Source organism: Phacochoerus africanus, chromosome 11 (genome assembly GCF_016906955.1).
Source record: "Phacochoerus africanus isolate WHEZ1 chromosome 11, ROS_Pafr_v1, whole genome shotgun sequence".
Lineage (NCBI taxonomy): Eukaryota > Metazoa > Chordata > Mammalia > Artiodactyla > Suidae > Phacochoerus > Phacochoerus africanus.
The window spans coordinates 99,047,746-99,060,765 of NC_062554.1; the positions used below are offsets into that span (position 1 = coordinate 99,047,746).

Sequence of the window (13,020 nt, forward strand, 5' to 3'; positions counted from 1 at the left end):
TCCTTTATCTTGGAGAAATTAAGTCTTGCAGCTGTAAAGCATGAAACTAAGTACCTTTTTTTTTTTTTTTCCCCTTTTCCCCAACTGCTCAAAAAATATCTATGGAAAAAATGGCTGAGATTAAATTTAGAAAAGAATGGTTCAAAAGGAAATACATATTCATAAAAAAATTAAAGTCAGACCAACTACTTGAGACAGGAAACTAGAGTAAATGTTCTGACACAACAGAAACTAGGCAAAATAGAGCAATTTAGGAATGACATTTTTAATGTTTGGAATCAGTCTTTCTGAGGTGACTATGACAGAAAGAAATATTACAGCAAATAACTATCAATGTATATTCTACTCTTTGTAATCACCCATACAATAATTTTTATTATCATTTACATCTCTTAATACTAGTACAGCGTTCTGAAGTTGCCAAGCATAAGTTGTATCCAACTGAGTAGAAAGATCAAAATCTACTCAGATTTCCAGAACTAGAGAACATGGAAGAAGACAAAGTCTCAAACATGGCCATTTGTGTAAGTATTGGTAAAAATATAAGCCCACATTTTTATAAAGAGCATGGTTACAATGTCTGCTGATGCTGTACTACGGTTTCCATAGAGAAAGAAACTCAAATAATGCATAGTAAACGGGTCATAGGCCAATCATTTAGTTTCCATTCTTGAATGTCTTTTCAAAATAGTTGATGCTCCTGAAGTGCAATGTACTGACCGTCCTGGGGTCTGTGAGTTGCAGGGACACTCATGATGGTAGTGATCTTTTCTCCTTGCTGAAGAAGGCAAGGCATGAGCATTTAGAACATTCATCCCTCTGCCGGTTTTGACACCAGAGAAGCATTTCATAAAAAATGCGAAGTAAATGTAATTGGATCATGCACAAGTGAGGTCTGTAGAAACTGAAATCCATTTGATTGTATAATGTTGAATTTTAAAAGGTGCTGGGTTTCTGTTCCAAATAGGGATTTTATGTCATTTTTTCAATGTTATCATAACACCCCTAAAGAAATGTGCTCCTACTCAGTGCAAAAAAAAAAAAAATGTGCCACCAGTTCTTCAACTATAAGATGTTTTGCAAAAATAAAGCATATTGCATATTCATTTTGTAAATAGATATTAAGAAAGGTCCTGACGTAGCTGGTGCATAAATGCAAAGACTCATTTGCTTCCTGGAAAGTAGGAAAAAGGTAAGTACTTATCAGAAATCTGTGGAAAAATGAAACAGGTAATACTCAGATTCTACACAATGAAGCTATCATGTTTTCTATTAGCTAGCCCAGTTTTTCAAGCTGCAGAGAGAAATTCTCAGATGAACTTCATGGATAAGGCAATTGTTTTCTGATTCAAGGATACATGGAAGGCTGCTTCCCGGCCCTCAAGAGCTGCGTAGAGCCACATAAGGAGGGGCATTTAATGAAATCTGCTCTGGATGAGCATTTGCACTCTTTGCTATCCCTTCAGGCCATCTTCCATTTAGAGGTGTATAAACTACTACTTTCAAAAGGACTATTGGCTTATTCTCTTTGTTACCCATTGAATAAAACCACACCTTTGCTCCACCGTCTTTGCTTTATTCTCTCTTGTACATCTGTCTCCTTATTTTTCAATTGTTTATCAATCTGCCCAAGGGCATAGTTACTATAGTATTCAAAACTGAGACCTATTAAAGGAAATGTGTCGGTAATTCTTCCAAATCTAGTAAATCAGGTGATTTACAAAGAAAAATGTTTTTCTCTATCTGTAAAAAATAATAATAAAAAAAACCCAACACATTGTTTTGTAAAGAGCCATACCTTTTCCTTGTAACAGTCAAATATTTAAGCCAAACCAATACACTTGGGGACAAAGCACTGTAGAAAGTTTTCAATCTTTCACCTTAATTTAACCACATAGATAACCAAGATATTGGACATTCAGGGCTCATTAAGAATTGATGAAGTTGATCATGTAATTTTAGTAGAGAATAATTGGAAACATTTTTATAACCACTATATTGCTTTTTGAAAAGCATATTTTACCACTAGAACAAGTTTTTGTTGTAATTTGGCTTTTCAGTGGATGATCTTTTCTATCTACTCTATAAATGGTCATACAAGTTACTTTGTTTAATGGTAATGTATTAGGTTAACATTTTAAATACATTCTGTCCAAATTGATTATAGATAGAATGTTCAGTCTTCATTTCAGGTAATAAATATAGGCAGAAATCATCAGAACAAAAGATTGAGATTTCTTCCTTGGCCCAAGCTTTCACTCTCTCATACAGAAAATATTGGTCAAAAAATTCCACTTTATTTTTTTTAAACTTCTATTTGACTGATTCACACTTTGAAAATGGACAATTTTGCACTGTAAAAATTTATAATTTTCTGGAATGTCTCCAAGAGTCAGAATGGATGTTCATGAATCCCTGACTTTTGGAAACTCATAAATCATATTAGTTCTGATAATTCATGTGAAATATTTAGAATGCTTTTGGCCCATAAAAACTCAATAATTATTAGCCATAGTTCCAGGATTTCTATATAAAATAGCTTAGAGTCAAAATCTGATTGAAAGTAGACTAGGAAGGCTTGTATTGAAGTTGTAATTTTTTAAAAGTAAGCATACTACTTTTGTTTAGATTGTAGATATTTTTCAAGGTTCCTGGGAAGGGAGGGCTGATAGAAATTATGGGTAAGTGGAAAATTCTCCCCCACAGGCCAATCCAATGCTGTGTATGGTTATTTTTAAAAGGCTTCCATTTGCTAAAGATAAGGTTAGGCATTAATTTGTCTATTTACAACTATAAATGTAATAAAATTCATGATAATTTAAAATAAAAGGCATGGGCAGCCTAAATCACCAGTACAGTCTTGTCAAAACTCAAATTTTGTTCACACTACCTAATTTTTTCCTCTAAATTCTGAGTAATTTGGATTTACAGTGTTGAATGGTATTTTCTATTTCCCCATACTGTTGCAATCTATTTTTGGCTCATGAACTGTAAGCATTTATCAAGACTTCCACATTACACAGCTAGGGAGCACAACCTCAATTTGGACTGAATGTCTGTATGTAACAACCTAGTTTATATATTAATATATTCATTATAAAATAACATTTTTATCTTATTTTAGCCCTATCATTTATTGAGGTTTTTAATTCTCATTAATTTAGTTTATTTCTTTTTCTCTTGCTTTTCCCTGATAAATTTAATTCTCCCCAAATATCTCCCATATTCAGTTTTAACATGACCTTTTCTAGTCAGTAATAAATTATTTGTGATTTTTAAAATAATTAACTAGCTAGAAGTAATTAGGAAATGAAAAGTTAGTACATGTGTAACTTTTGTGCAACATATCAAATTTTCAAAGGAAATAATTCATATTTTAGACCATTCCTCCCAGTATAAAGATATAATGTAATAATGATCTGCTTACTGTTAATAAGCTTTATTGCTCATTCAGCCTTCATTTATGTTTTAATTTACATTAAGTATCTCAAAACTTCAAGGATGTATTAAAAATGATAGTTGACTAAACATGTTTAGAAATATTTGCAGCTTAATTTATAACCTCTTTTGGATAAAATGAAAACAAGTAATATATAAACATGTTACGCAAGTTGTATATGACTTTTGTTATATACTTACTTAATTTACTCTCTTTGATCTGCATGCACAGTATGAAATCATAAAAACAATAAACATCCCCACACCAACACTCAGTAAGATGATTTCTACCAGGCCAAGGAGGTTAATTTTTCCAGTCACTTGGTTTCTGAACATTTCTGCCTTCTCATCACCAATTGTACCAGTCTGTAATCAAGTTAATAATGAGCATTATTTGGGTATTTCAGTGGGGCAAAATACTGAGAACCTCCCTCTTAAGCATTACTCTTTTTTCAAAACACTGTATAGGTGTTAGTCATCTTTATCTCTAAGACAAACCAATGGAATTCCCATTACATGTCAAAGAAGGCAACAAATGTCAAGTTAGAATATCTAGAGAGAAAAATATATCTTCTTCCCTTTAAACATGTTATCTAGCATTCTTCAATATACTAGCTTCATTGATCTGTACAGCAGTGTTACTGAAATATTTTCCATTTTTCCAAAGGTTGTTTTCTAGTGACAGAGGAGAATAGCAAGGTGAAGTTTCATCTCTCTAAAGGGTTATGCAATGCATTGCCTAAATCAATGTGTAGTGACTATAAATCTTAAATGAGAGGAAGTACTTTGTTTTTCTAAAATAAAAACATTTAAATCTAACATAATCCTGTTATTTCCGTATGATTTGGTTCCTCAAAATAATTAACTAAAATTAATAATATATAAATTCACCCAGATATGCAATAGAAAAACATACCACTTCAAATACCATATATATACATATTCAATTTTCTTTTTTTTTTTTTTAAGGCTGCACCTGTGTCATATGAACATTCCTGGGCTAGGGGTAGAATCAGAGCTGCAGCTGCTGGTCTATACCACAGCAACGCTGGATCTGAGCTACATCTACGACTTACACTGCATCTTGTGACAATGCTGGATTCTTAAACCACTGAGCAAGGCCAGGGATCAAACTTGTATCCTCATGGATACTAGTCAGGTTCTTAACCTGGTGATCCACAATGGGAATGTCCATATTCCATTTTCAAACCATCTAAAGCTTTTGCTATATACAAAGAAGTTTACAGTTTTTAGTGAGTAAGAGATTAAAAATACTAACCTCATTAAGCCAGAGGATAGGCACGATATAGTTCTGCTTCAGATTTTTTAATGCTCTATAATATACATTGAAAATAATTATAAAAATATATACTAATATATTACACACACATATATACAGCAGAAATTTTAGTAATTATTACTGTAAATATATATTCACAAATTAGTTGCTCTTACAACTCGATAAAGTTCCTTGATTTCTGTTCCCTGTAATGAATACCTTAAAGTTTAATATGGCTGTTTCTCAGACATCTTTCACTCATAAATCTTTCTAATATAGATTTCTAATTAGATTGGCTTTTTCTAAGCAAATATTTTCCTTTTTGACAATTCTACCCAGGAAACTAAAGTATGAATCCTAGCAACTATTGTCATGGACATGATTTGCATAGCTAGCAAAATGAGAAATGCCACTCAATACTCATTCCAGAATATGTGTAAATACCATTTCAACACATGTTACTTATAAGTTACAAATGAACGTTATCAGCATTTAAAAATTAGTTAAGGACATTAAACCAAAGAGAAATTGAAATTTTATATTCTTTCCAATTGCTTTCATACATATATTCACATTCGTCCAAGAAAATACTAAAAATCATAATTAAACTTATTCAGTGAACTCACTCAATTTTTTTTGCTGGTTTGACCAATAGGTTGACCTGCAACCGTTTTGCAAATCGTAATGTGAATCCAGTTATCTAAAAAGAGAACAAACTAAAACAATGACCAACTTCTTTTAAAAACATTATTTAATGATAGCTGAAACTAGTTTCACTGAGATAGGGAACCTAAGGTGAAACTGTACTACTTGAAACTTATAGAATGTATGAAATAATTGGACATATTAAATATTACATACATAATCTCCTGAATTACATTTTACACTTGTACACACACATGCATATACATGTACACACATATAATCCTTTGCCCAACTTGATGCCAAGATTTTAGTTAGATCTACGATGTGTCTGAACTAGTTTTGGGAAATCAAGAACAGCTATTATAGTCATGAAACCTGGAACTCATATAGCAAATTTAAATCCTGAAGTATGGCTGATCTAATCTATATGTACAATCAGAATCCCTATATCAGTATGATTATAATAATACTTCTATCATTATTTAAATTGAAGCACGACTATTAAAATTCTGGCATTTCATTTCACAACTTTTGAAAAGGAGATTAAGACAGAAAGTTGAAACTGTTACACCACAGGAAATGTAATAAATTTTTCTTGATGCTAAGTTTATCTTGCCTCATGTGCATATATGTCCATAAAATCTTTTAATCCCTTATAACATACAATTTCCATTTGTTTAAGTAACACTTGCAATTAAGTATAAAAAGAAGCTTAAAATCATTTTAAGCTAATTAGAATCATCATTGCTTTTCCTGACCTTTCCTGAAAATCTAAAATTGAATTGCCTGGACATTTCATAAGAGATAGTAAGAAGAAATCAATATAATTTTCAGTGAAATTAAAGTAGCTAATTCATCAAGATTGTGATGCAATCAATATGATTATTAAATGGAACTGACAAACAGGAGATAATTTAATATTTCTTTCATTTTATGAAACAATATTAAACAGATTAATAACATATTTACTTACAGGTTCAACATCCAAGTAAGTGCTATGCTCTTCTTCATTTGGACTTAAGCCTTCAATAAGTTCTGAAAGTTCAGGACTTCCATGTAGAAAATGAGGAAGTGAAATGTACACAGGTTTTCCTGAAAACAAGTTTTAAGAGACAGGTGGCATAAATCATTTTCCTCATTTCACATACTCTTCAGAAAAGATTTCCTTGAAAATAAAACTTTTAAAATTAAAAAAAATGCACAGTTGGCTTTGAATACTAAGTAGGGAATGTGGGTGAGGGGAAATGATAACATCTGATTGCTTTGGGATAAAAATGAAACAAATTTCTGCACCATCCTGCTAACCAGTCCGTTGATGTCTCTTGTTCATTCCTTATGTGTTCATTTTCAACATGTGAGGCTTAGCTGCTGAATACAAGGTTACAACCCTATACCTTCAGGTTTCAGGCAGTAATATATCTAGAGACAGAGATTTAAGAAATTTTTCTTGCATTATTCAAAACTCACTCCAGTATGAAGAAGGTGAGCAAAATAAGATAGATTTCAAATTTCATGTCAGAGTCAATTCTTGTTTCAGAGACATCTTGAAATATGTTTATTTTTATTTGCCAATTTCTAGAGTAGAAAATGTTAGAAAAATGTCAGGTGGATAAATTTGGATAGTATTCTAGGAACTATTTTCATTTTACCCTAAATCTAAAAGGAACACAGAAATCCTGCACAGCAAAGGATATCATCAAAAAATGAAAAGGGTAGCCATGGAATGGGAGGAAATATTTGCAAAATACTTATAAATGATTAACATCAAAATATATAAGGAATTCATACAACTCAAAAGATAAATAACTCAATTTTAAAAATGGGCAAAGGACCTAAAGAGACGTTTTCCAAAGTAGCATGGGGAGGTATCAGTATGGGTTTACCAAATAATAACTAAGTTTTGCAATACTGAAACAAAACTGGCACCTCCAAAGTATACCAAATCAAAACAAAAAATACCTACCACTACCCTTACTTTATGCTCTTATTGCTTTCTCACTTTAAAATTTCTGGTGGAAAAAAACTCTGGGTGAAACTTACATTTTAAAGAATATTGCAAATTATGCAATGGATTGATATTAAGAGCTTTTACTCACCTTCTTTGCATTTGCTAATGTCTAGCACACCAAATACTGTACAATTTTTGGAGACAACTTTTTCTGTGCAGAAACAATGATTGTCTGGATTTTCAAGTGGAGATGCAAAAGCTGTGGATGGAAGAATAAATCTATACACAGGGATTCCTTTCAGATTAATTTCAGCTCCAAACACAGCATAGATTGACCTAAACAGAGAGAAGAAAGAGAGCTTCATTCTGAGAAACTGAACTATATTCTGGAAATTCCCTTTTCCTATTTTTAATTTTATATCTTTACCTTAACTTAGACAAATTGGAGATTATTTTGATAGAATTCTTACATAATGCTTAGGACAAAATTATAGTGAAAGTTTAAGGCATACTAGAACTCAATACCTGAGTAGGAGCTCTTCTTATCTTTGTTTACAAAAGGCTTCAGAGCATAATTTTTGCTTGTAAACTACCATGGAGTATTTACACGGAAGATATTTCTCATGGTTACTTTCCTCTATAGATTAAATTCTTATGTGACTTACTCAGATCCTTTATTTTGCCCAGTTTTAATTTTTTTTTTGGGGGGGGGCATGCCAACGGCATATGGAAATTCCCAGGCTAGAGGTTGAATTTGAGCTGCAGTGGTCAGCCTGCACCACAGCCACAGCAATGCCAGATCTGAACTGCATCTGTGACCTATAGCTTAGCTCACAGCAATGCTGAATTTCTAACCCACTGTGTGAGGCCAGTGATCAAACCCTTGTCCTTGTGGATGCTAGCCAGGTTTGTTATTGCTGAGCCACAAGGGGAACTCCTATTTGTGCCCAATTTGAATTAAATAAAAATGAAATTTCAGAGTTCCTGTTGTGGCTCAGTGGGTCAAGAACCCATGAGAATGCAGGTTTGATCCATGACCTTGCTCAGTGAGTTTAGGGTCTGGCATTGCTATAAGCTGTGGTGTCGGTCACAGATGCGGCTCAGATCCTGAGTTGCTATGGCTGTGGTGTAGGCCTGCAGCTGAAGCTATGATTCTACTCCTAGCAGTGGAACTACCATATAACCTGGGTGCAGCCCTAAAAAGAAAAAAATAAAATTTCGATTTTCCAAAACTTCATCCTGGAGAGAAAGGCCACTCACTTGCTGGGTGTGTGCACGTGCGTGTTTGATATACATCTCCTATGCCTCCATCTTTTACCAAGTGTCCATCATAACCTCAGCAACATACTGGGACTCAAGACATAATTTCTTTAGTCCAAGGTAACCCTATTTGTAGATATACTGCTCTTTTCAGTTTTAAGGATAAGGAAAAGTTTCAAAGATATTAAATGCTTGCCACATCACAGACTTTAGAAACAGGGCTAGGATTCAAGCATATTGGCGTGGGTGCCAAAGCTTGTGTGACGGCTACTGGGCCTCAATGATTTGAGAAGATGCAGCAATGGCAGTAGTACATGCACATTAATGTAACCTGGTGACTGTGGTATCTTTGGACATTTTAAGAATGTTTAGGCATGCTCTTCTAGACATGACTATTCTTAAACATATTACTAGTTTAGCAGAAGAGGGAAAAATACATCTTGCTCAGAAATGACAAAGAAGAAAATGATTTGAATCATGCAAAATACCCTTGTATATACTACAATTTTTAAAAGATGTAATAAACATGAGTTCCATGTTGTATTTATTCTTAATTCATAAAGAAAAAATTTCCTAAATATATTTTATTTTTCTCAAGTAATTTGATTATTGTGTATGATCTTCTTGGTCTGTGTCTTATCATTTGGGGAAAGAATTCTGACTTTCAAAAATACATCAGTGTCTTTGTCTTACCTGCAAATGTCAGAGGAAAAGAATTGCAATACCCGGGTCTTCTCAATGAAAGGTGGAAATGAGGCTGCATCTGTTTAAAAACCAAGCCAGTTGTAAAGGATTAGGCATAATGTGTGTTTTAGACAAATCTGGAAATCTTAATTCCAGCATGGATAATATCAATAGAAGACAAATTGGGGAGTTCCCATTGTGGCTCAGTGGTAACTAATCTGACTAGTATCCAGGAGGATGTAGGTTCGATCCCTGGCCCTGCACAGTAAGTTAAGGATCCGGCCTTGCCATGAGCTGCACTGTAGGTTGCAGACACAGCTTGGATCTGGTGTTGCTGTGGCTCTGGTGTAGGTCAGCAAGTGCAGCTCGGATCTGATCCTTAGCCTGGGAACTTTCATATGCCAAGGGTGCAGCCCTTAAAAAAAAAAAAAAGAAATATAATGCAACTGTATATGTAATTTTAAAATCCTCCAGTAGACACATTTAAAAATAATAAAAGTATCCATTTTATTTTATTCAATCTAATATATCCAAAATACATTTTTAATATATGATCAATATAAAGATTAGCAAACTCTGAAAGCCAGTATTTTATATTTACAGTGCTTTTCAATTTGCACTAACTGTATTTTATGTGCTTATATTGACATGTTGCTGGCACTGCAATAGTAATAACTGTATACTGTACTGTATACTGATTTACTGGTATCAATTTTATATTAAATTTACCCCTTAAACAAATATGAAAATTAAAAATAAAACAGTTGCAAAATCACATGTTGTTAAAACTATATTTGTGTTTATTTTTGAAAGTACCCCACCCTATCAGTAGATTTGCACTTTTCTTAGCTTGAGGTTCATTTCGAACTTCTGTTTAGTAAATGTTACTCTTACTTTTGATAGCGATTCAGTCATTAAAGGCTGATGAATATTTTGAAAATAATATCCTGAAATATTCTCACCAAACAGAATTTCACAAAAATGGTTTGAAAATACATCAAACTAAAATGGGCATTTTTTGAGCTTACTAAATCTCTACCATGATTTATGGTCCATGTCACACACTAAATATAAGAATAACTAATTTCTCCCTTTGCTACACAAATGAATACCAACAAAATGAGCCACCACTGAAAGTTTTTGTTCAACAAACTAAGACTCATCCTTCAGTTATGAATACCATGTTCTTTATGGGTAAGTGCACCAACCCTAGAATCTTATTTTACTATACTCTTGTGATAAGGGACATATAACAGATCACAGTTGAAAGAACTAGATATTGAATATTAGTTTAAAGTCCCCAGAAGGGTCCCTGAATGGACAATGCCTACAACTACCTTCCCAACACCTTAGGGATGAAAGGAAAAGAATATACTGAAAAGCTTTAAAAATCATTACCTGAAATATCATGGAAGATTATATCATAATGACAGCAGCAATTAGCATGAGTGAGTCATGCCATATGAGAGCTGATCTAAGCAGGGCTCTTTTTTTCCAATACATTCAAATTAATTAATTAATTAATTAATTTTTTTCCCACTGTACAGCAAGGGGATCAAGTTATCCTAACATGTATACATTACAATTACATTTTTTTCCCCACCCTTTGTTCTGTTGCAACATGAGTATCTAGACAAAGTTCTCAATGCTACTCAGCAGGATCTCCTTGTAAATCTATTCTAAGTTGTGTCTGATAAACCCAAGCTCCCGATCCCTCCCACTCCCTCCCCCTCCCATCAGGCAGCCACAAGTCTCTTCTCCAAATCCATGATTTTCTTTTCTGAGGAGATGTTCATTTGTGCTGGATATTAGATTCCAGTTATAAGTGATATCACTATTTTCATTTTATGTCTCTTTAAACTTGAAGAAGGTAGTGGAAATACTTCTAAGTCATGATGAAAACACATTTGAACATTTTCCATTTCATTAGTCTCTTTCCCTAGGGCCATAACCGAAAAACTTTCTCATAGAGATTCCATCAGACTTCCTGGCCTGTCCTCTGCTCCTAGCTTGTTTTACTTCTGTTTTCCTCTGAAGTACTTTTGACTTCATGCCTGATGTGCACGTATATATATTATTGTTATTAATGAATCTTCTACCTCCTCTTTCAAACTTCTCTGCTTAGTTGTAGACAAGTATATATATATATATATATATATATATATATATATATATACACACATACATATATGCATATATATATATATAGTTTTTAAATTTTGTTTTCGTTTTGTTTTTGCTTTTTAGGGTCCCACCTATGGCATATAGACGTACCAGGTGTCAAATTGGAGCTACAGCTGTCTGCCTACGCCACAGCTCATGGCAATGCTGAATCCCCACCCCAATAAGTGAGGCCAGGGAGAGAATCCAATCCTCATGGATGCTAGTAGGCTTCGTTCCTGCTGTGCTGCAATGGGAACTCCCCAAAATATATGTTTTAAACCCATAAAGAATGTTTTAATATTTAAGAGAAGACAGTAGGGAGTTCCCGTTGCAGTTCAGTAGTTAACGAATCCGACTAGGAACCATGAGGTTGTGGTTTCAATCTCTGGCCTCACTCAGTGGGTTAAGGATCTGGTGTTGCCATGAGTTCTGGTGTAGGTCGCAGACGTAGCTCGGATCCTGAGTTGCTGTGGCTCTGGTGAAGGCCAAAGGCCAGTGGCTACAGCTTAGACACCTAGCCTGGGAACTTCCATTTGCCATGGGTGTGGCCCTAGAAAAAGAAAAAAAAAAAAAGAAGCACAGTATATTTATCTCTCAATCTATGGACTGAAAATTACTAGAATTATGGTATTTGGACACTTGACCATTTATCTGCATAATGCACTACTTAGGAATTTCTTCAACCACTCCTATGACTCAAAGTGCTAAAAAGAAAAGTGTTTTTCCTGTTTTTTTTCCTACAAGAGTATGTTAAAATTAGCAAACATGCAAAACTCCATAATACCTTTGGAAAAGTAAGTGTTCGCCATGTTTCCTTTTCATTTTCTCCTTTGTATATAACTTTGTATTTAACTTTTTTCATCTTCATTCTATTACTTTCCCTTCATTAGAGTTACTTGGTGTTAGTAGATGCAAACTATTGCATTTGAAATGCATAAGCAATGAGACCCTGTTATATAGCCCAGGGAACTATATCTAGTCACTTGCAATGGAACATGACAGAGGATTATGTGAGAAAAAGAATATATATATATATATATATATATATACACACACACACACACATACATATATACTTGGTGAGGTAGAGTCCCACCAGCTTTGTAAACATTATGCTCTCCCTCTGCTTATTAGCTAAAAGTGGACTTCTAAATTTAATTACCTCATGGTATTCCATTCTCATGCCTTTTTACATTCTTAATTCTTAAACTAATAGGCATATGCGTCCTTTGCTTTTCTTTGAGGAGAATAATAAGCTGGATCTAACCACACTCTAAATCTAAGTTGAGTACTTTCACTCTTCCCAACATTTCCCCAGAATGTTCATTTTTGTGTACATTTTTCATGATTGGTACACATGTAACCTAGTGTTGCTGTTGCTGTTCTTTTCTCTCATTCTGATCTTATTCAAAATAAATGGCTCTGTCTTACACCTTCACTCATTCAACCATATTGAACCTCCACTTAGATGTATGTTTTACCTTTTATAAGTATCATTATTATCATTTTTTTATTTTGTTTTTTATTTTTTTTGCATTATAGCTGGTTTACAGTGTTCTGTCAATTTTCTGCTATAGAGAATGGTGATCCAGTTACACATACA

At 33.6% G+C, this 13,020-nt stretch overlaps 1 protein-coding gene across 8 annotated transcripts in view; it reads right to left on the minus strand.

Annotated features, from left to right (window-relative positions):
* Window positions 1–249: 249 nt before the first annotated feature.
* The window catches only part of LOC125110736 (platelet glycoprotein 4), a 192,970-nt gene continuing 180,199 nt past the window's right edge, over window positions 250–13,020 (minus strand). For 6 of the 8 annotated variants that reach the window (XM_047752252.1, XM_047752246.1, XM_047752250.1 and 3 more), the window contains exons 9-15: window positions 9,264–9,333; window positions 7,459–7,646; window positions 6,336–6,454; window positions 5,344–5,417; window positions 4,718–4,772; window positions 3,640–3,804; window positions 250–1,174 (exon numbers count right to left, since the gene is read on the minus strand). In XM_047752252.1, the coding sequence (XP_047608208.1) occupies window positions 3,640–3,804; window positions 4,718–4,772; window positions 5,344–5,417; window positions 6,336–6,454; window positions 7,459–7,646; window positions 9,264–9,333 (671 nt within the window). In that variant the 3' untranslated portion in view covers window positions 250–1,174. The remainder of the gene's footprint in view (window positions 1,175–3,639; window positions 3,805–4,717; window positions 4,773–5,343; window positions 5,418–6,335; window positions 6,455–7,458; window positions 7,647–9,263; window positions 9,334–13,020) is intronic. The other 2 variants (XM_047752248.1, XM_047752249.1) reach the window with 1 other exon arrangement.